This window comes from Podarcis muralis, chromosome 5 (genome assembly GCF_964188315.1).
Source record: "Podarcis muralis chromosome 5, rPodMur119.hap1.1, whole genome shotgun sequence".
Taxonomy (NCBI): Eukaryota; Metazoa; Chordata; class Lepidosauria; order Squamata; family Lacertidae; genus Podarcis; species Podarcis muralis.
In genome coordinates this window covers 51,783,295-51,807,313 of record NC_135659.1, presented here as the reverse complement: position 1 = coordinate 51,807,313, position 24,019 = coordinate 51,783,295, and the positions used below count along the sequence as shown (strand labels likewise).

The 24,019-nt window shown below is 46.7% G+C and overlaps 1 protein-coding gene across 2 annotated transcripts in view; it reads right to left on the bottom strand.

Moving 5' to 3' along the window:
- SLC6A9 (solute carrier family 6 member 9) overlaps nt 1-22,441 on the bottom strand; it is a 55,332-nt gene extending 32,891 nt beyond the window's left edge. Inside the window, exons 1-2 of one of the 2 annotated variants that reach the window (XM_028733730.2) lie at nt 22,114-22,441; nt 13,783-13,928 (exon numbers count right to left, since the gene is read on the bottom strand). In XM_028733730.2, coding sequence (XP_028589563.2) covers nt 13,783-13,812 — 30 coding nt within the window. In that variant the 5' untranslated portion in view covers nt 13,813-13,928; nt 22,114-22,441. The remainder of the gene's footprint in view (nt 1-13,782; nt 13,929-22,113) is intronic. The other variant, XM_077928798.1, reaches the window with a different exon arrangement.
- Nucleotides 22,442-24,019: the final 1,578 nt, after the last annotated feature.

Sequence of the window (24,019 nt, the reverse complement as noted above, 5' to 3'; positions counted from 1 at the left end):
GATGTGGTTTTAACTTGGATGGGTGCTGTTTTATTGGGAGGGTGGGGTTGTTTTTAAATGTTATATGTTAATTTGGATTTTCTATTTGTATTTGTGGGTGGGCTGGAGCATTGTTTAGGGGCTTTTGTTGGGGAGTGTATTGTTTATTAGTGTCTATACTGTACATCACAATTGTTTATTGTTTTGATTATTTTTATCATATATTTTGTGCTTTATTTTTCTTACAAATTTTTTGCTTTGTATATTGTAACTTTGTGTTGTGAACTGCCCTGAGACCTACAGGTAGAGAGCAGTATGCAAATTTAAATAAATAAATAAATAAGTGGAAACCTTTAGGCAGGCATATTGCTGGATACATGGGTTCATGACATAAATTTGCATTCAATCTCCCTATGCTAACTTAAATGTATAGATATTTATGGGAAACTAAGGTATTGGGTTCACCGGTAGTGAACTCTGCAGTGTGCCCAGCTGTCCTATATGCAAACTTGTTTTTAAAAAGCCCCCCCCCCCCCAAAAAGAGGCAAAGGAGTAGGCGATCCAGAGCCTATTGCAAAAAACCTGGGGTTCAGCAATACCCCTGCCTGTAGGTTCTCCTTCCAGCAGAGAGGGGCTATAGCATAGTGGCATGCTGACATACCCAGGTTGAATTCCTGGCCTCTCCAGGCAAGGCACAGAAAGATCTTTGTCTGAAACCCTAAAGAACCTCTGCCAATCCTTGTTGACCATACTGAGCTAGGTGGACTGACCTGGTGTAAAACACTTTCCTATATGTGAGTCTGGGTTTTGCTCAGAGTAGACACTGAGTAAAACTAGCTATCACTCATTGCCTTAAACCATTCCATTCCTCACTGAGGCCTTCTGACTTTGTATCACAGTGGTATTAGGGTGCAATCCACTCTGCGAATGTGCAGTGCTGCTAAATATATCCTAATCCCCACCATGTTTTAACAATGCCTCATCTTAGGTCAGTTCCAGCTCTTTGGGTGGATGAACCAGATATGCTTAGATTAACTTTCTTTATCCTTTAGATTAACCTTTATCCCACTATCTTGAGATGCAAAGGTTCCCAAAATTGATTGAGGTAGTGGTGAAGGGAAAAGAGCAACAACTTATCCAAGTGGAATGGGAAGCCTATCCAATAGTGCAGACCTCACCAGCCTGGTGCCTTCCAGATGTTTTGGACTACAAATCCCATCGGCTGGAGGGCACCAGATTGGTGAAGCTGCTTTAGGGACATGTGATCCCTCAGAGCCATCCCAGGTTGCCTTTCCTCCAAGAACCACATGCCACATCCTGCTGCTGCTCTCCCTTCCTCTTGATGTCATCAAAGCCATCTCCATGGTAACCATTTATGAAGTCACCATGCACTGAGCTGACCATCTGGTGACAACAATGAGCAACAGAAAAGAGGGGAAGTTAAGATGGCACAACAAATGTCTTCTGTTTTCTCCAACTTGGGCTCCTCATAGGGGCACCAAGAACTTGATTCTCAGTCTCCCCTTTTGGACTCAGTCTGACCTGCCTTGTTCTTTAGGGACGCTCTTGTTGTCTTTACTGCTTTTGATGGAATGCTAAGCCTCACCACCTCCCCTACTATGGCTTCGAGCACCCCAGCTGTTTCCTGAGCATCAACTGTCCAAGGAGCCCAATGAGGCGTGAATGAGACAGCAGAACATGGCAGGGAAGTGCAGAGAAGGGGGGAGAAGAGACCAGATGGGGTCTGGGGGGCTGCCATTGCTACACATGGACAAGGCATGGTCCAGTGATAAGCTGCCACGCGTGGGGGCAGTCGGCATGCAATACTAGCTTAGAACCAGTAAGTCCCACTCTGCAAAACCTACTTGCCACCACAGCTGCAAAAGGCAAATTGAGGGTCATGCCAGCAACAGAGTCTAATTCAGCCAGAAGGTGGAGCTAGACAGGATAGGCAGGATAGGAATCCTATGTCAGATATAAAAGCAAAAGGCAAAGGAGACACATTCATTCTTGTTAGTTACATTCATTCTCATGCAAAGAAGGAAAAATACAGTTGGCAGAATGAAAATGCTTTCCGTGGAGATTAAAATGTCTTACATTTCAGGAAATCAGACACCAAACTGCAGGGTGAAACTGTGCTCTCTGGTTGGCTTACCGTATTTTTAATGGGAGATACTTATGACCAGCAGACAGAAGGAACATGCTCAAACATCTCAAACTAGAACAACCATGTTCTGCAAGGGCTACATAAAGCCTGGATGGGTCAGTCTCACTCAGGAAACCCAGCCTAGCTAAAAAATCTTGAGCTGAACGGAAGCTTAGTCATTCTTCTAAATTGGAAATATGTACAAAGACTTTATTCTACCTTAAACCATTTACAACAACAAACCTAAAGCAAGAAAGAGAGCATCTTTCCATTTAAAACCACCACACAAGTATTTGTGCCATATCACAGAAGAGCCTCACACTGGGTTTGGGGTTCCATCTTTGAGTCCCTTTGCTGTCACTTCTCGTCTTTCCCTTGGAAATAAATCCAGCACAGGAATAATGGGTACAAGTCCATGTCACCTACTATCACTGCTTAGGACAATGGTGTTCTTTGCTAGTCTCTGTGGTCCAATAATCTCCTTAAAGTCACATCATGTACTGTGTCAATCTACATCGCAATAACTGTGTTACAGGGCCACGTACCTGTCTCTGGACATCTTTGGGGTGTTGGTGGGTGTTGCAGTGGCCTACTACAGGTTCAACGGGGTGTGCTCAGGTGTATTATCTGCCGATGAACATGTATAAAGACTAAACGAATGTACACTGAAACTCTCCACAAAAGATTCTTTCAGTTGCAGACTTAGCTCAATTGTTTAGAACGATTCCCCTGTGTACACACACACGTACACACACACACACACACACACACACACACACACACACACACAGCTTGCACCTTTTGGTTTCCATGCATTCACAACAACACACCCACCCACTTCATACCAAGGGATTTGCACATCTCTTCTCCTGACCCCCACTGGTATATCACCTTAAAGCAGGTCAGAGTTACTGACATGCCCTTCTTACTCCCAGTTTCTCAGTTGTGTCCACGACAAGAATACATACACCTGCAGGAACCAAGGAAGAGTGGGAGCAAGTTTTGGAAGTGTTTTAAATTCCTAGGCACATATTTATTCTCAGGCTCAGCATATGAAGGATGACAACAGGTCCTGACCAAAGACTCCTACGGACAAGGAGATTTCCAGATGAGAACAGGAAGGGAATAAATCTGGCCACAGCCTTAGTTGCATCTATACTGGATAAATGGAATGCATGCACAGAACTACCTGGAAACATCTGGTGGAAGTTCAAAATGCAGGAGCTAGACTTAACAGGTGCTGGTTTATTCGGGACATGCAACTCCTCTTTTGTACAAAGTACACTGGGTGCTAGTTTGCTTCCAGGCACAATCCAAAGGGCTGATTATTGCCTTTAAAGCTATTGATGGTTTGGAGCTTACACAGCAATCCAAACCCCTCTTGGGCCTGGCCATGGCGTGGTTGGATAGAGTGGAGCCTGAGCTTGCCTTCCACTGGAGTAACTGCCCACTGGCAGTGTCTGCACCAGCAGTGGCTAGTTGAAATCCCCAGAACCTGGGTGTTCCAAGAGCAGGGAGGTAGTGGAGCTGCACTGGCCCAGAATCTGCTGGATCTTGAGCTGGTCTTGCTGCCACCACCTGATGGTATCAGGCTCAATCCTCCTCCATGCCCCCCCCCCATCCATATGTGTGCTGCCACCACTGTGAGCAGCTGTGCTGTGGATGCTGCTGTGGCTCTGCTGCTCTGCACAGCCCTGCCAGAGGGGTGGGGATTTGGGCTGCACTCACAGATATCTAAAGGACTGCCTCCTCCCATAAGAACCCACCCAGCTTCTATGTTCAGTGGGAGATCCTGTTCCTCGTGGCCTCTCATCTTCAGAAGTACAGCAGGTGGAAACAAAAGAAAGGGCCTTTTCTGCCATGGCACCCACAATGTGGATTGCTGTTCCCTAGGATATTTCATTCACCCTCTTTTTATTTTCCACTCTTTTAGATACTTTTTTTGTTCTAGGAAGCCTTCACCATGCTTATTATGAGATTTTGTTTTGCTTCCCCAACCCCACCCCAGAAATTGTTTCTGTAATTTTACACGTTTTTAAAACGTATATGTTTTATATTTTTAATACATTAGCCATCACGTGTTTTATGAAAAGGTAAAGATGGGTACGAATCTTAAAACAAATAAAATAAAAATTGGTCACACAACTGAGTAAAAGAATCTAAACAGATGGGCATATAACTTCAGTTGACATTTTGTTACGGCCAGGCTTCCAATGAATTACTCAGAATGCAGGTGAATGCTGTGAACTGAAAATCTGGCCATAACTTCACCCATCCTCTTAAAAAGGGACAGTAAAGGCTCCTACCATTTCTGTTGTACAGTGTGAATGGGGGAGAGGTGGTAATAACTTCCAAGTCAATAGCTGCAAACGAGTACTATATATTCCATTACAGACAGATGGGGTATGGGTACATTCCTCACTGTGTATGTGTGGGGCCATAATTTCACCTATAACACTGAGAGGGACAATAGAGGGGCATGCCATTTCTAGTATAAAATAAGCTCGCCGCCGCATCCCTCACCCTCTACCTCCCAGGAACCAGCAACAATGCAACTGAGGTGAGGTGAGCCCCACCACCCGTCATGCATATATCTCATTCTCTAACAATTCTCTATATCTCATATCTCTATATCTCATTCTCTAACATCCAGTCGGTGTTACCACTTCGTGGATGTGAAACCAACTGAAATAAGTGAATAAACTTATGCAACAGCTTTTCTGAATGTACGGGAACTCCCACAACTGCAGTTGATGACAGGTCTTGGGACACTTCCTTTCAACAAAAAGAAGAGTTTCCCATTTCTCATGTAGCTTTAGTAAAGCAGCCAGCAATGCTCTGCAAGATCAAAACTTAAAACCCAAACATATCCCAACCTGTGAATCGCAGCCTTCCTGAACCACTGTGAAAGTCAGACCAGAAGATGCTCAAACATTCAACCCACGCCCAACACAGCAACATAGAATTCAATGGTAAGCAGCAAATACAAATCGGTCAACAAGTTTGGCTGCTATGGAACCTTTTGTCTGTGTAACCTCTTGTGGACAAAGGATTAGAAGATTAGAAACCTTTGTTCAATTTCAGTTCAGTGACATTTCATTGCCGTTACAAGATACAAAACTTTTGGCAAAGTGTATTAGAAGGACTTGCTCCCTGAAGTGTTCGTCAGAAAGTACAAGTTACAGAGCAATCCTATGCATATTTACTCAGAAGTAAGTTCTACTCAGTTCAGTGGGGCTTAGTCCTAGGGAGGTATAGGATGTCAGCCTTAATGTACAATTAACTTATAGAAACCATTTTCACAAGATATGATTGTGGCTACAACTGTAAATGTTTTTTTAAAAAACAAAATCCAAGAGCTGGAAAAATTCATTGGGAATAGGAGCTATACAGTGCCTTTTAGAAAAATAACTAAAAATAGAGGCCCCCATGTTTAGAGGCAGCAAGCTTCCAATTATCAGGTGCTGGGGGCATAGAACAGGGGGTGGCTATAGTTGCCTATGGCTGTTTTATGTAAACTGTACTTAACCACTGGTTCTTTATTGGAAAACTCCCACTAAGAAATAGCCCTATTAAAGCAAAAATCCAAAGAACTACAGTACGTTTGTATATTCAGTTAGTATTAGAAGATTTAGTCCCATTGATTTAAATGGGTCTATTCTAAACAGAACTGAGCCTGGATCCAATCCAACACTGTTGATAATATATGGAGCATCTTAGGAGGATTAAATATGCTGATTCAAAATTGTATACGGTATATGGAGATTAGATAACGCACATATGTGCAACTATATTCAGTCAAGCTTCTTAGAAGGTGAGTTAGACGTGAGCATAGCCCAAAGGTGAAACCTTTTATTAGACCAACTTTTGTGTGGTAAAGAAACATGCAACCACTGGAAATAATACAACACTCTTCTCAGGCAGATGAAGGTTTTAGCATGATTTGAAGGGCAGCTTGCTAAACCAATAGAAACAGATCTAATTACCTTATTTATTTTTACATGTTTTAACTTCTCTGGGAGAAACCTGGCAGTGGAAGTTTATACCAAAATAAGCCAAGACAGATCTATATATCTTAAAACATATTCCACTCATGTATCAGACCATTAGAAACCGTGATCAGCTTGAAGTTGTTCAATACGCCCAGGATGCTTTCCCTCCTTAATCCTAAAGAATTATTTTGCTTTAATCAGGAAGGAAAGCTTCCCTTTTTTCTGTTCCAGGTCTCCCATGTGAGGAAAAGTGTGAAAGTAGTATCTTCAAGCTACCAGTGTTTTCAGACAACTTCAAAATTTGAAGTTCAAAGAAGAAGAATGTGTGAGTTCAATGCTGTTCAATGCGTGTTCTATCCTGGGGGATGGAGAGACCAACATTAATGGAAACTACTATTCCAGTGCAGTCCATTTATTATCCAAATCAATGTAACTGCAGGGATAGGAGGATATGCATTTGCTTATAAAAAGCATGTCAAAGGAAGGAGAGGCACCAAGGATGCTGGCTTTCTGCACTTAAATACACCTTGAGCATGCAACATCAGAAAACGCAGGCATCCCCTCTCCCATTTCCCCCAAAAGGAAGATGTCTATGACAAAGGTGTCTCTCACTAAATGTAAATGAACTGTGAAAAAGACTACAAATTGAAACTGGAGACAATAGCTGTACCTGTCCCTCTTTGTCTGTTTGTTTTGTAACACACACACACACACACACACACACACACACACACACACAACTAAAGAAAGAAAGAAAGAAAGAAAGAAAGAAAGAAAGAAAGAAAGAAAGAAAGAAAGAAAACTCAGGCATAGTGGCGCTGGAACATCTGGTTCTTCAGCACTGGCAAATACTCCATTCTCTACCATCACCATCAAACAGAGGTGAACAAGAACTGAGACGAGAGCATGATTTGAATCAATAATTGTGCACTAAAATTCCCACATTCTGCAAGCAACATGCCACAGTTTCTCAATTAAAATAAAGTTTGCATAATCCTATGTGAACAGAGTCCGTACTTGGCTGGAAAATATTTTTTAAGGTTTTTGCAAAACTTTTTTTCTCTGCAATCTTGCAAGCTGAAAAGCCATTACTTAAAAGTAACACCACCAGCATGGCAGCAGGTATCTATCAGAGGAAAACCTGCCAGTGAGAAAGGAAAAAAATAAATTCTAACAAAGTTTCTAATATTTAAAAGTCAAGATGTATGGAAATCCCTGTATATTTCAAACCATAGACTCTTTATTATTAGCAATTCAAATATGGTGGTCATCTTCCCTGAACACAATTTTTTAAAAAAATACAGTGCAATCATATGCATGCTTACACAAAAGTCAATGCAATTATGTTCAGTGGAGCTTATTTTCCAGTAAGTGTCCTTAGGTCACATTCTTAAGCAAGCTAGGATTCTTGGGATTTTAGCTACTGTGTTATTCTTTGTTCTATGGCAGGCATGGCCAAACTTGGCCCTCCAGATGTTTTGGGACTACAATTCCCATCATCCCTGACCACTGGTCCTGTTAGCTAGGGATGATGGGAGTTGTAGTCCCAAAACATCTGACAACAGCCAAGCATATTTGCAGAACCCCCAAGGACTAGAATGCCAGTGTGATGAAGGTACATTGGTGGGACACTGACAGATAAGAGGTAACTTGGAGTCTAGGCAATCTTATGGCACATCACATATAATGCTTCAAGCAACTCTCTCTAAATTTCTACTCAGTTGATGCAGATCAGCGGGGGGGAGAGAGAGAAAACCCACAAATATTCTATCAAGCAGAGCACCCCTTAGAAGCCCATTGAAAAGAGTGGTGTAAGGCTTCAATATGTGTGTCAGGTCATGCTGGAGGGGTTGAGGGGCTGGAGTGACAGAAGCCTTTGCCTGAGCAGACAGACAACTTGATGCAGTTGAGCCTTATCTATCCTCGATTACACTGTGAATATCAGCAACAGGGCTGCCATGCCAGGTACATATAACACCTCAGGATACGATAGGTGCATTTCAAAAGGATGGGACCGGGTCCTATCTAGCTGCCTCATTCACAGGTGGCAGCTCTTGTCTCTGTCATGGGTTTGGGGGGAGAACATGGGGCAAGGAAGTGGGTAAGGAGGGAAAGAAAGAGGCCTGTGCCAGACACATACATCCTCAGGCGACTTTCTCAGGCCCCGCTGACAGCCCGGCCTCAATTCTCCAGGGCTGCTCAGGCAGAAAATCCTCACCAACCCCCCTCCTTCTGCTCCCCCCCTTATTATTCCAGCCAGAGGAGCTTCCGCAGCCTAGTAAAGGCTCAGCACCCACAGCGGGGGTGGTTTGGCCAGAGGCCGGCAGGCATGAGCCAGGCTTAAATCTCTTGAAACCCAGAAGTAAAATTCCCTCATTAGGCTTGAACCCCGCAGCTAAGTGGAAGACAACCGCCCGGGTCATCGCTGCAGTATATGCCACGGACGCCCCTGCCCTCTTTACCCGCCCAGTCTGCCTAAAAATCCCCCAGCAGATGCTGCAAGCCCCCGGGCAGCCAGGGAATCTGCCCAAGAGTCAGGAGGCGCTGGCAGGGGTTGCTGTGCAAACAAAGGCAATGGCAAATCCAAGGACAAAACATAATGTCCTTAAAAACGAGCAAGTGAGAGAGTGTCTGGCACTGACTTCTGCTGGGGGGTTGGGAAATGCCACCCCCTCAATGGGAGAAAACACACACACACACACACACACACACACACACACCCCCATCAGGCAGTGTCAGGGCAGCAAATGGGATTTGTGAATGGATCCCCATTCCAGTGAAAAAGGCAAGCTGCCTCAAGAGCTCAGCATCCTCTCTCTCACTCTACTTAGTACCCTCTCCAGGATTCACTGTGTCTCCTGACATCTCCCTGGGAATCAGGGTTCCCAGCTGAATTAAAGGTACTGCAGTCTACTACACACTATTGCAGATCCCCCTTTACTACCACACTAGCCATCCCCCTTTACTATCTGGGCCCCAATCCCACTGCAGGCAGCCTGGAGGGATGCTGTAGCTGGCTGGAGCCCAGGTCTTGTCCATCCGGACTCAGGAAGCAGCAGGACAGAGCTGTTTTTCTCAGGTCCAAGTCCTGCCCACATCCTGGTGTTTGCAAGCTGTACTATGATGGCCCCATTTGCAGAACTTGTGGAGGGGGAGCAGGATCCAAGTGATCTAAAAATGTCCTGCTGGCACATTTGCCCTCACCCCTGCATTGGACTCCCAAAATGTTGATACTGCCTTTCCCCGAGGCACTTGAAAGCATTTCCCAGCCTGCAGCAACCCCTCTGAGGTAGGAATGCCATACAGCATCAGGATTCCCACCCCAAACTTCCTTGTTCAGAAAGAACCAAAACAAAATTCTCCAGAAGTTGGCTCCACAGCACAGCACTGAGAGGTAGAGTTAACACCTGACACATAACCGTTCCCTGTCTTACCATCTCTGCTTCTTTTCTGTAATTGCTGGGTGCTTCCACACAGCCTGCTCACTTAACATTCATCCTGATGCTTGTAGGGCGATCAGACAACATTGGTTATTTAATGAGCGCTCATTCTGATTTATTTTCTTTGCATTTTCTCATATTTCCTTATCAGAAAAAGTCCAATCTTTCTGGGGAGTGTGGAAACTATAAGTCACAAAGCAATGGGTACTTTTTAAATTTTGAAAGAAAGAAAGAAAGAAGAAAAGAAAAGAAAAGAAAAGAAAGAGAAGAGAAGAGAAGAGAAGAGAAGAGAAGAGAAGAGAAGAGAAGAGAAGAGAAGAGAATGAGGCTACAATCCTGTTCCTCATTTTTTCTTACACATTCTATAGAACTCTGGGTTTGAGGCAAGCATTGCTGCCATCCCTGGAAAGTAAAAACAAGGCCAGTCTAGGACTAAGAGTCACATACTCAGAAGGGCTAGAGTCAGAGTGCCAATACCAAGGAAATTTGAGGAGAAACATCCACACCAGTTTTGGGGAGCATTATATACACATACAGAACTATGAACACACAGTTCTTCAATGGCTGAACAGACCTAGATGCTTCTCAATGGCCTGTCTTCCACCTTCTCCCTGTTTTAAAATGAATGGTTCCTTCTTTCACCTAGTCCTAGAGCGTTAGAAGCAGGAAATACACTGTCCCATTGACAGAAATACTATGTACCCACAGATTTCCTAGTAGCTGACTGAACTGGGCAGAGGCCAGATGGAGAAACCCCATTGCACCACAGATACCTGTAAACCTGGCTCTTGAAACACTGATCAATTCCACAAAATAGATGCTAGCACTATGGGTGAATGACATCGCTGGCCCATGCAATCATCTCACTTGTGGCTTTGTGCCCAGCTTGCTCCATCTCCCCAACCGGCTGAAAAACTGTAATTTTTCACAACGTCAGACTGAGCCACACAATGTCACTTTGGGTAAGAGGTAAATAGACCAAAGTTGGCACCTCTGGGCATACCTGGGCATTTGATCCGTCCAAACATCAGAACCCCAGGCACTGCTGGCTGATGTTGGCGGCAAAGAGTGCCAAATGAATGGAAAGGACCATCCAAGGCTAATTACCACTAGCACTTCTGGATCTCACTGTGTGTCAACAACACTTCCCAGTCTCTACTGCCTTTATGTTAATCCACAGCCAATATAGAGCAAAGGGACTGGGCAGCTGCCTAGGTGGCATTTTGCAAAGATTCAGTCCAAAAGAGCCCCCGTTATTGATAGAGCCAATTTCATGACACACGTAAACATGCAACAAGATGGGGAACAAGACTTGGCTACTGTGGCTCCAGAAAGAAGCAAGTGGCCCAAAACTATTCCCCCACCCACAACTACATAATTGTCTTGCTCTGCACTACCTATCAGAAATAGGCATTATGACAATAGTTGAATGCTGTGCAATATGAAAGTTATGTTTCGTGACAGACAATCCTTGAAAAAGCCAGGAAATATTCTCTTCTGAGGGCAAATCCTATGCAACCACAAGTACGCCAATGCTCATCAGATGAAAGAGAACTACCCAAGAGGACAAACTGGGGAATGGAGAACAGAACACAAAGAGGTAAGAGAGGTGACCAACAGGGTTTTTATGTGCTATTGACACCACCACCACCCCTTGTTTGTCTCTTCTTGGAAATGCTTGTGGTTCCCAGACTGGGACATCCTGTGCCAAGGTCATGTTTATTTGGTATTTTGGGGAATGTGGACATTAGCAAATCAAGCCCCATCAAAAAGAAGTGTCAGAGAGAGCTGTCCCATTCTTTCCCTGGACCTCAAAGAGAAGCTGTAGGCTCTGAGATACTATTACTGTCTTGGGATAGGCGATTAGTGGGTGATGGGTTTATGCTGCTATTTCAATTATGTCTAGGCAGCTCAATGAGGGGATTAGCTTCTTCTCTGTGGCCAGAAAGCTCCGAGTGCCTGCTCCAGTGACCTAGAGACACTACACAAACTGCATGAGAGCAAGCAGGAAACTTCAATGCCAGGTGACTGGGTGGGGTGAAATGCAGGGGCATTTCTGATTCACCTTCCCATCATAGAGTTGGAAGGGATCCCAAGGATCACCTACTAGTCCAACCCCTTCCCTTGTCCTAGTAGCCTCTGCAAACATCCTCTTTCCCATTTGACAACATTGACTCCCAGAATTGGTTAAAGATTGACTCGGAATATATGTCGTATTCCGATGCTACGCTGGACTCTCCCCGCCGCACACCCTCTTCTCCCCACCCCAGGGCACAAAACAACATTGACAAAGGACTCCAGAAACAAAAGTAGCAGCCAGAGCATTGAGCAACAGTATAAAAGTTGTGTCAAGGGAAGAAAGCAAGGATGTGCAAGTCATTATATACCATTTCACACAAAGAGCACTGCAATATAGCAAAAGAGAAGCAGAGCTCTTAGTACCTGTGCATGTGAAAGCATGTGCACACATTTGCAGGCCTGCTGGGATGCTTTCTAACAGCAAGTGCTGAACCTAGACAGCAAAGGGTATGTGCAAAGTCCAAAATGTCCCACAACCAGGCAAATATGGGAATCTGAGTAGTTTTCGCACATAACCTTTGCTGTCTAGGTTCAGCCACTCTGAACAGCACTTGGGCAGGTGGTTCACCCGTTTATCATCTCCTTTCATTTTGATTAATGCTGGCTGGCCTGACTTGGTTTCTAATCAGCAGAATCACATTCAGTTGAATGGAGGTGACCCAAAGGGCACAACCCTTTACACGTGTGTCTGTGTGCATGAATATATGTCTTTGCATGCGTTGATGTATTATTATTTATTACATGTATATCTTGACATTCCTCCAAAAAGAGCCAACAGGTCACCAAGCAGAGCAGCAATAGCACAATTAAAACATCTAAAAACAATTCCAATACACATGCAGACGTGTGGATTGAAAAAGTTGCGGGACAAAATAGTGTGTGCAGGCCACAGATCATACAGTGCTGTGCTGCATGCACGAATGCCAGGGTTTGAGTGCTCTGTGCTTGCAAAATGATGGTTTATGCAGGAAAAATATAAAGCAGCACATGAGAGGAGATGTGTAAAGGAATGCATGGACGTGCCTGTGAAATGCTGCCGTAGAGAAGACCTGCAATCTCTATGGATGGAATGCAAGGGACTTTGGTGTCTGTGTGTTGCAGCTATCCAAACTCCCCTTCCCCCACATGTTCCAGGCCTGAAACTGGCACGGTGCCCCCTGGCTGGGGTGCAGGCTATTTCAGGCGTCTCCTGGGAGCCTCGCTCTCAGTAAATGTAGAAATCCAAAACACAAACAACGCAGCGGTGTGGATGGGGGCTAACATTTCCCACCTGCTGAACTCTACATGTTTCCCTGGTAATGTTTGATGACTTGGGGTGGGGGGGCTTTAAGGGAAGCAGCTTCACTCCACCTATGAGAGAAGCGAAGAGCCTAGCTCTGGTAAAAGACACCTGTGGAGGGCACATCCTGCCTTCCACTTCCCAGGCTATTTGGGGGAAGAGGAAACGGACAGGTGCATGAGGACTTCTCGGTAGTTGTGCCCGCCCTGTGGAATGCCCTCCCATCAGATGTCAAAGAGATAAACAGTTATATGACTTTTCATAGATATCTGAGGGCAGCCAAGTGTGCTTTCTTAGTTTGGGGACTCTACATCCACTGCCCTTCTGCTAAAGATTGTTGTGATGCATCTGCATCTAACACCTTTTTATACCGATAGCTGTAAAATATAGGGCTGCGATTTCCTGCACTTGACACATCTGAGGAACTGCCTGCTGGCTATATTATTTATGAAAACCTGGCTGCACTGGAAAGCTTTATTGTATCTAATTCTGGCTTAAATGTGCTTTAACAACTGATAAATAATATAAATTGATACTGTGCTTTAATGATTTATACCACCTATTCTGAAATGAATGCACTATGTTATAACAGTACAGTATTAATGAAACAGACTCCTTTGTGGAGATTGCTGTATTATGATTTGAAACAAATTGGTACTGAGCTGTTTACGCTAATGCTGCTTTGTTGCGTACTCATGTAGTGCGTCGCTTTGGGCACATTTGTGCAGAAAAGCAGCAAACAAATTAAGTAACAATTCCTCACCGTCACCCCCCTCCAGACCACCGAGACCCATGGATCCCTCCCCCCTGCATTCCAAGGGGGCAGAATATGCCAACTCAAACCTGACGTATTCCCCGCAAACTCACCAGCAACCCCTCACTGCATTTTTCTGCCATGGTTGGGGGCCGTGATGTGAGCGCCCAGCTGCCCACTGTCCGTCTTGATGGCTAGGCTTCCCAGGCTACACAGAGAGCTCAGACAGAAGCGCAAATTAGACCAAAGAGACAGGAAGCTGTGGAGAACAAAACGGGCTTTGGTTAGAGAAAATGAAACAAGAGAAGACTCCTGTCCTCTAAATTAGAGGTGACAAAACTTTTTGGGGGGGAGGTTCAAGGGCCACATTCATTCCTGGCCAGTCCTGCAGGGGCCACATACTAATGGTGGGTGTGGCCTAAAGTTACTGCAGTCACCTCACATTGGCACACACACACACAGAGCTCCCCTCTCCAGCTGATCAATGTGGAAAGAGGGGGTTATTGCCCATCTCTGCTCATCAAATGATTGATCAGATGGCCACAGAATGAGAGATGTGCATCCCCATCAGGGTGCTGAGCAGAGAGCTTGAACCCTCCCTGACCACTCAAGTACTGTGTCTACTTTACTTCATCCACACCAGCACTACTTTTTTGCCACTGCTATCAAAATTAGGGGCGGGGAAGGTGGTTTGGGAAGGTGGCTGAATCAGGCCTCTGGGCCAGGGGTAGTTACCCCTGCTCTAAATCCTCAATGAGGGGAACACACACACAAACACACGTGACCAAGACTGGTGCATTTGCAAGGACCATCTCTTTTTACAGCAAAAATTACATTGCCGTTTCCCAGTCTACATTCAGCATATGCCCAAAGATGGTAAAATGAGAGCAGGGCTGGGAAGGGATGCAGAGTTTGGGTTAGCAGGCTCTTATATCTGCCCCCTCATTCCTGGTTCCTTCAGCCCATTGCCATCTCTGAAGCGGGAAGAAGCTGCAAGAACCACACACGTGGCTGCAAAGAGCGTAGCCAGGGCTCAGGGCAGGGGAAGTCTTCAGGGCACCAAACACGCACAGGGGCACAGCTGCCACTGAGGACACAGATGGGAGGCAATTGCCTTCCACCCTGGTGCACCTAGTCACATGCCAGGTCAGCTCTGCCATTGTGCTAGAGACCAGGTGGTACTGCCAGGCAGCGAAAAAGGGACAGCCATGGTGTCTGTTTGTCTGTCTGTGGTAGGGAAAGGCATCGCCCAAGATAGTTTGTAAGACATCGGCAACAAAAGTGAATTGGTTGTTGGTCATGAAGGGGGCAGAGCATGAAAGGATGCCTCTATAAACTGTAGCACATGGGGAACAGGGTGGATGGGGAGAAGATAGGGTGGCTGAGCCTGAGCCAGTGAGATAAGGAGCTGAATGAAGTGTGCAAGCTCTTCTCTACTGTCTTACAAAAAGGGGACCCAAATTCCGATTCATTTTTCTTTCTTCTGCGATGATGCAACTCCAGATAAGGTGACTTGGAGAAAGCAAACCTGAATTGACTTTTGTTCAGACCCTCAACTCAAATGGCCCAGCTTCATGTTAAATGCCAGGGGTCAAATACCCCATGGAGACTGAATACCAACCACCCAAAATGCGCACAGCAATGGGTAGTGTTAAAAATTCTTTTTCATGTACTATCACTGCACTTAGCCGTCACTCCAAGAATGCGGCTACTGTAAGGAAAGGGTCCTGGTAATTCTGTCTTCTCAGCTCCTAGCAGACCTATCTGAGCATCCGCTTCTTCCTGTGCCTTACGATGGTGGGCCCCAGGTGCCCTCCCCCCCAGGGGGCTGACCTAGCTGCATCAGACATTTCTGGTCACCAGGGAGGAAACATCACCTCATTCTCCTCACCTGGGCTCCAGCTAGGGGAATGTGCACATGTAAGCATGATCACCAGAGTCCTGGTCTTCTCTTCACTTCCATAATATACTTGGCTCTGAGTACCAGGGTAAACTGGCACTGAAAGCAGAACTCGGCAACAAGAAAGTAGACACAATCATTAAGTCTCTCTAAATTATTGAATTAAAATTCAGAACCCAAATTCGGAAACACTAACGACTAAATAAAAAACATCAGGACCACAGGATCCGTGATCGAATATAAATTATGAAAACCAATATAATTAAGCAAATGTGTGTTGTGTGGGTTTTTGCAAACGTAGAGCAGGGCAAAAGAGAGAGGTGTTTATAAATAACATGGCGGACTCACTAGTTTGGTTGAAATGCAGTGAGCCATGGGGTTGGGTGGGGGGAGAGAGCTTCATTTCAGCTTCAGGACAAGGCTAGATCCTTTTGCTTGACATTCTATGGATGCTAATTGTATTCAGCAAGCAATAAAGCTGAACAAATTGTGCTTCACTTCCTGTGAACAGGACTGTGAACACAAAACTGGGCCCTGGATATCTTATTGTGAAACAACCACTAAACAGCTGGCACATTCACTACAGAAAAACAGGAGGTGGTCACTGCCACATTTTTTTTCAAATCTCCAGGACAGAGGTGGCAACCTCAATACCACAGGGCACGTTTGGTTCCTGGACACTTGAAAGGGCAGCTCCTGAAAAGTTAAAGACAGTGAACTGGAACAGATGCGTCATGAGTATGAGTACACAGACTTGCCTCTCATCCCATTTCTTCCATCAACTATTTCCTCATGGATTAGTTAAAATATATTCATATTTTATTTTTATTAATTAAATTTCAACACCACCCTTCATCCAAAGATCACAGGATGGTTTACAATATAAAAACACAAAAATATATAACATAATGACAGACAAAATCAATAACACCTCCCACCCCCCATTTAAAAGGCTTTAATTAACCAAAGGCCTGAAAGAAGAGGAATGTTTTTTGCCTGGCACTCAAAAATATGCCATTCTTTGGAGACATGATTATATTCATACTTAATATTGTATAATTTTCCATGCACTTTATACACGCTGTCAGTTGCCCTTACAACAGCCATCTAGGGTAGTCTGTATTATTAGCCCTGTACTGCAGACTCGAGAAAAATATGTCTCGTTCAACATCCTCTACCAAATCCAAGGCAGAGGGGATATTTAACAAGGAACTTCCTGGTCCAAAGCTTAGTCATTTAGTTACTACACTGTGCTGTGTTGGGAGCTGGTCAGTGAAATCCCTGCCCTAGAACTTGTGTAGAAATGAATTCTCTCTACCACAAGAATAAATTTCAAATCTTTACTGCAGAACCATCTTAAATACTAGTTAAAATGAGATAAACATTGCAAAATAACAAAAGTAATACATTGGAAACAAGAAATGGGGTCCGGTCCTTTATGCAGTTCAGCAAACTTTTCTCTCTCTGAACCCAGAGAGAGATGCTAAGCTTGTTCATCATTGCAGAGCTTCTTTGCAACCACTGCTGCTGCTGCCAGCTATCTCCCAGAAGCACATGCTGGCTTCTCAAGTTCCAACTTCCTGCTGTGAGAGCTCTGCGGCTCTCCTGTGATGAATCACCAGGTAGTTTACTTTATTGAATGAAAAAGTATCAGTCTTCTTATAGGGCGGCTTCCCATACATTTTTGTACCAGTGGTCTATGTTCACTTCTTATAGGTCCTTCCAGTGTCTAGTTGCAATATTTCTAGCTGCGAGTAAGTAACTTAAGCTTAAAGCAGCATGCGGACAAGCAAAGGAGGACACCTTCACCTTGGTGTAGCTCCTTTTTATCACAACAAGACAATGATCTATCCCACCCCAACAACATACAAACTACTATGGCTAATCTGACCCAACACCCCCCCCCCACAGCTCACAGATACAAACAAACCACACTGCAACCAAGCAAGCTTTGAAGCCTCTAATCTCTCACAATGCCAAATAAAAAAATAAATATAATAATAAAGGACCTACACACATGATGCTGACACAAAAACTTGCGCAAACACTATGCAACAGAATGGAAGATCGCTATCCCCCCATCTTTCTCCCTCCCCCTCTTTTCCCCTAACCACACAGTGTCTATGACAGTAGTGTCTCATACCAAATGTAAATGAAATGTGAAAAAGACTCTATGAATCCAAAGCAGAGACTTTCCTTGTTCATTTGTTTATATTCCAACACAAGACAATCTTTAACAAGAACCAATTCAAAAATATCAGCCTTCTCTGACACTTTTGCTGGAGTGAAACTTCTTGCCTAAGGTAAACTTCCCTTTACAGCATTTTAAATACAGTGCATTCAAACACAGCATGTGGTGTACGTTAAACATATAACTATAACATGCTGGCTGCAATGAGGTGGGATTTCACTTTGTATTAGAGACTGGCAGCATTAAATGAAGGAGTGATCATCACTCCAGCTGAATGCAAATGATAAGGGTGTGATCTTGTGCACTGGGAAAGGAAACATTAAAAAATGGTGCACTACAATCTCTAGGCCTCCAAGTAATGAGCTTCTGAAGAACACAGGGAGGGAACAACTGCCAAGTGAGGAAGAGGAGAGAGAGGTAGCAGTGGCAGGACACAAGGCCAGCTATACTGTTAGGCAGAGAGAGGGGTTCACCTCAGGTGGCAGATTTAGGATGTGGGGAGAAGCAATGTTGGACAGCAGTTCTGTGTGTGCCACACAGCTCACACCAGACCTCTTAATCTACTACCTCCAGGCAGAGTGGAGGATGCTAACATGTCACCAATCTGGTTACGGTAATTTCAGATAGAGGTGTCACTGAGGCTCTCATGTTCTTCAACTTAGGCAGCAAAATGTCTTGGGCTAGCCCTTGTTTGATGTTTGAATTTGTTGGCATATTATTATTATTTCCTGAGAAGGAAGGAAGAAATACAACATAAGAAGTACAGACATAAGTTTAGAAGCAGCCAGAAAATTCAGCATCCTGCGAATTTTAGCTCTTGTTGATAAAGAGGTGGGTGGAAAGCAAATTTCTGGCAGTTCTGAAGGCAAATATAAGCTTGAACATCCAAGTGCCAAAAACCAGAAGGGAAATGAGCACACGATTTTGAGTTCAGGAGGAAGCCTGACAGCGCCCTGCAAATCTCCTCGGAAATCAGGGAAATGGAGATATGCAAAAGGTGCAAATCTGATTTACATGCTTGCTACCACAAATTGTGGAAACTTCTGTGCAGATCTCTCTCTTAAAAAATAAATAAATGCAAGAGTATGCACAGTCTTGGATATATGGTTGCTACACACGAGTTTTCAGCAGCCCTGTTTCAGGTAAAAGGTGAAGTTTCCACAACATTATAACCAGGAAACAGGCCCAGCATAAAATATGAGGCATGAGTGATAATCCTCTCTGCTGTTTCACAGCCTGCCTCTCACAACCAGAAAGGTGTTTAAACCACCAGCCTAGCAAACAAATTGCCCTCAGGATCCTGCCCAGTGCACACTTGCAAATAAATGTGCATTTCACTTCAAGGAAGGACACCATAATAATCACACTCTTATGCTTGCAGCAAGGAACTAGCCAAAGACCCAAGGTGAAAATACAGCATAACAAAGGACACTCTTGAGGCCAGAGGAGACGTTGTGCAACCAACGGGACCCTGAGGAGCAGCTGGAACAGAGGCCCTTTCTGCTCCAGTGTCCTAAATATAAGGAAGTACGTGAATGATACACCCTCAAGCTGTCAGGGATCAGACAAGGGGGGGAAAGTATGCTCTGTGGGGAGGTGCACGAATGAAGCGACACAGAAGGCATTATGTGATAGGGAAACTACCCCGTTCCTAAGCTTGAGTGACTTGCCCCCACTCTAGATAGACACCGGAATGATGGCTCCCTTTTCATACTTGAGCAGTCCTTGTCCTGCCAACAAGCGGCTACTGAATTGGGATGCAGAAAAGTTTTTCTGCTCTGCCATGCCAAAAGCACGGAAGTGCAATTAAGAAACCCTGCAAAATAGCAGGACATCTCACAAAGGGGACACAAGGGAAGCTGTGCCCAGGGATGGCACTTTCTCTCAGAGCCACTTTGTCCACACACACTCTCTCTCTCAAGTGGACTGACCCACCCTGCCCACGGGACCGAACAAGGAGCTCCCCCCTCCCGCCACACTCACTGCATTTTGGCCTGGGGGAGGGAGCACTCCTGCCAACCATGTCTTGGTTCACTGAATAGCCTTCAGCAGCTGTACGTCACAACTATAAGGGGATCAGAAGTCCTGCAAGAAAGTCAATTGCCTTGGAAGAGTCAGCAATGACTTTGGGGGGAGGGAACTTCTGAGACCTGGCGGGAATATATCACACTTCATACTATGAAAAAATCCTGGCCTTAGCTCAGCCCAAAGTGTTATTTTAACAGTACAGTGGTACCTCAGGTTAAGTACTTAATTCATTCTGGAGGTCCGTACTTAACCTGAAACTGTTCTTAACCGGAAGCACCACTTTAGCTAATGGGGCCTCCTGCTGCTGCCATGCTGCCTGAGCACAATTTCTGTTCTCATCCTGAAGCAGAGTTCTTAACCTGAAGCACTATTTCTGGGTTAGCGGAGACTGTAACCTGAAGCGTATGTAACCTGAAGCATATGTAACCTGAGGTACCACTGTAATCAGATCTCCACTCTTGCCACTGATTTACTACTCAGGCTAGCATGACACAATAATGAAGACAGCCCTAGGGTTACGTGTCTGGCTATTCAAGCTGCTGAACCCAGATACTGGGAAACTGAGGACCACCCAAACCACACTGGCAACGTCCACATCTCAGTGGTGCAAACAGCTTGATGCTGACCTGCATGAGCACAAGTATGGTTATGTGGAACAGGGCAACCTGCATTTTTATCTCCTCAAGGATGGATGAGACTGTCTCAGAATGAAGCATTGATCTGGGATGTAATCTAGTGACTCTTGCACGTCCCAGTCCATGAGTGTTGGTACTGTTTTGCTGATGGGCTGAAATGGAGATCTGGCGGAACATTATTCCTCATAATCGGAAATAAAACATTGTTACAGATTCTTTTTTAAAAATTAGAACTCCTGGGGTAGCCATGCTAGTTTTGTGGCAGCATAAACAAAAAATAATATCACAGCAAAAAATAATTATACATTCATTCCCCGCTTTCTTCTTTCATCTGTATTCAGGGAGGGTCAACGTATATTTCACTTCAGGCATTTGACGAAGTGAGCTCCGACCCACAATAAACATGTAATTCTTTAAGGTGCCACAAGGGTCTTTGCTGTTTTGATTATTCAGAAGGAGTAATTTTGTAAGTTTTCTCAGTCTCTCTTTGTAACTGAACAGCCTCCATTTCTGAGTGCGAAGTGAGCTTTTTGCCTTTCAGTCCATCCTCAGGATTGAATCTATTATTTAGGCTCTTTGTTTTAGTTGGGCGCATTTATTGTGGAAAGCTAGCAGCACCTTCAACAAAGTTGTCTGCAGCCATCAAACCTGTTGCAATTAACAATATGTAAATTATGTGTGGATTCCCCCCCACACACCGTACCATTGGTACACTGTTGCATTAACTGATTTCCTACTGCCTGAACACCTTTAACTTTCAGATTTGTAATTCTACAAGTCGGCATGTGGCCAAGCTAGAAAGAGGACACAGGATACTGTGAGGCAAGTTTAGCCTCCCAAAGTTGAGTGAAAAACTGTAAGTTCTTTTTCGGCATAATGTCCATGTGCGTGTGTGGCGCGCGCGCGCGCACACACACACAGAGAGAGAGAAATCCTTGACAGACCATTGACAAGTGCTGGCAAAAACCTCTCACTGATACTACCCCCAAGCTGATGTAGCTATTAAGTCACTCCTTCAACTCCAAATCCACACCACTCTCCACTTTCTATATGATGTCACAATACTGGACCCACCACAGCATCGGTTGAAGGAAGCACCACCACCCCTGGCACACACGCCCACACACACACACACAGCCCGTGGGTGAAAACAAATCCAGAGAAGTCCGAAACACCTGGCCAGAGAGGGCGCGCGATCCCTTTAAAAGCAGCGGAGGGGGCAAGAAAACGGGGGGTTACATCAGCTGCCACGTGGGAGCTGCTCCGCGCCCCGCCCCCGCACATGCCGGGGTGGAAAATTACAGCGCGCGGATCCCCCGGCCCCCGGGAGCGCCCGGCAACTTCACCTCCCCTAGGCCAGAAACCCGCGGCGTCCAGACAGGCCGCGCGCACCCGCTCCCTTCCCGCGTGGCGGTTTCCGTAAAGCTCAGGGGTCCGGGACACCCTTTGACAGCCCGCCTCCGGGGCTGCCCGCCACAGGTCTTGCCTCGAGGCAGCTCCAGTGACAGCGGCGGATGGAACACACTGGAAGCCGCGCCGCCTCCGGACCTTCGCCGGCGCTTCCTCGGCGGCACCACGCTTTCCTACCACGCTTACCCCGCCCCTTCGTTTCTCTTTTTCTCTCGCGCACACCGGCGCGCGTGTCTCCAAACCCAACCCCGGGATCCTTTTCTCTCTGCCCGCGCCTTACCCTCGCCATGCCGCTCCCGCCTCCTCCTGCCGCTCCCCGCCGGTGCCTCGCCCGGGCTTTTCAGGCGCGCTGTCAAGGTGGAGGATCCTCTTATTGAGAAAATTGCATCAGCCCGAACCGTACTCCTTCAGCCTCGCCTCGCCGCCGCGCACCCTGCGAGCTCGCCTGCTGCGCGTCCCGGGAGCAGCGTGTCCGCGCGTGGCAGCCGACAGTCCCTCTTCTGCCGCGGGCTCGGGGGGGACGCCGACTTTAATGAAAGTTCTGGGAGAGGATTCCGAGGGGGCGGCAGCGGCGGCAGCAGCAACAGCGGCGGGCACGTCCCGCCTTCCCTGGCCGGCTCCGCCCCGCCCGATCCCGCCCCGCTCGCTGATTGGGGCGATTTGTTTCCCCGACCCGCTCCCGCCCTGCCGCGCCGTGGGGCTCTGGGGAGGGGGCTGCGCAGAGCCCTGGTGGTGGCGGCGGAGAGAGGCGGCTCGGCGGGACCCCAGAGGCGGCCCCCTTCCTCGCGCGCGCAGTGTCAATAAATATCGTCGCCACCCACATGACAAGGAAAACATATACCTCGAAGGCATGCTCCGGCTTGGAGGCGCGCGCGCACGGGCCGCAGGGGGCGCGGACGCACAAAAGAAGCGCGCGGAGCAAAACAGATGGCTGTGGCCACGCGCGTACTCCGAAGGGGCACAGGCGCAAAGCGCGCTCGCTCTCTCAGACAGACCCACACCGACGCAGCCGGCTGGGGGCACGTACATTTTCTCGTGGAAACATGTGCGATGTCTTTGGCACATAGATGCGCAACCAGGAAGACATCCGCGCAATTGCCCCTCCCTCTGAGGGCTCCCGCTCGCAGACCCGAGAAGCCCCCACGCGCCGAGCAGCACCTTGGACAGGCACGTCCCAGAGAAGACGCGCGCGCGCGCCCCCGACGTGCTTTGGGTGGACCCCGCACAGCGGCTGTAGGTGCCTCAGGTCCTCATTCCAGTCGTGCATCGGACGAAGCCGACAATAAACCTGTTAAGGCTTCAGGTTGCTCTCTAGGAAAGCCTCGTTGTCTTGGGCCCCTTCTTACCTGACGATCCCAGCGATCCCTCGCGGGGCCGTGCCTTAGAAGCATCGTGTCTTCCCCGCCCTGCCCTGTCATCTCGGGCCCGCTCTCCCCAGAGTGCTCCATCTTCTTCTCCAGCCCAAGACCGAGGGCGCCCGGCTTGTTGCGTCTTGCAAGCAAAGGGATCGCATTGCTCAGCCTTGGTCAGACAAACGCGGGGCTCCCTTCTACGTACGAACTGCCCCAGGTGCTGTTAAGAGCCCACTTGAGGAGGAATGGAGCAGCCCCCCCTACCCTAGACCCTAGAGTATGAACCCCCCCCCCCGGTTAAATTGGTCCACAGATTTTGCTCGAGATTTGCGTGTTGCTACGTGGCAGCGATTCTTTGCTGCGCCAGGGAAGCGAGGGATTTTGCGCGCTGCCGCCCCCTGCCGGCCCACCCTGGGGTCTGCTGGTGGGGGCTTGGGGCAGGGAGCAAAGCTGCCTCCATCCCGGGACGAAGATCGCAGCTTTGAGCCAAAGAGTCTGCTAATCGATCCAAACCAAACAAAAAAAAGTTCCCAGGGTCGATTTCCCTCTGACTCTCAGCGCCCACCTGCCAGCAACAATCGCCCCCTTAAGCCGCAGCAAGGTGCAACTGGCTGTGACAGTGTCCCCCAGAAGACAAGGAGGAAGTGTCTCGTGACGCTTCTTCTCCCGCTTCCCTCACCGCAAATGCAGATGCCATCATTATACTGAAGTGGCATTTCTTTTATAGGACAGGCGCCACAAGTGCCAGTGGATAATGCAACGGATTCCAGCAATCCTCGCTGTGACAGGTCGCTGGTGCTGCTCCACCTCGCGTTACGGGGGGGTGGGGGGAGG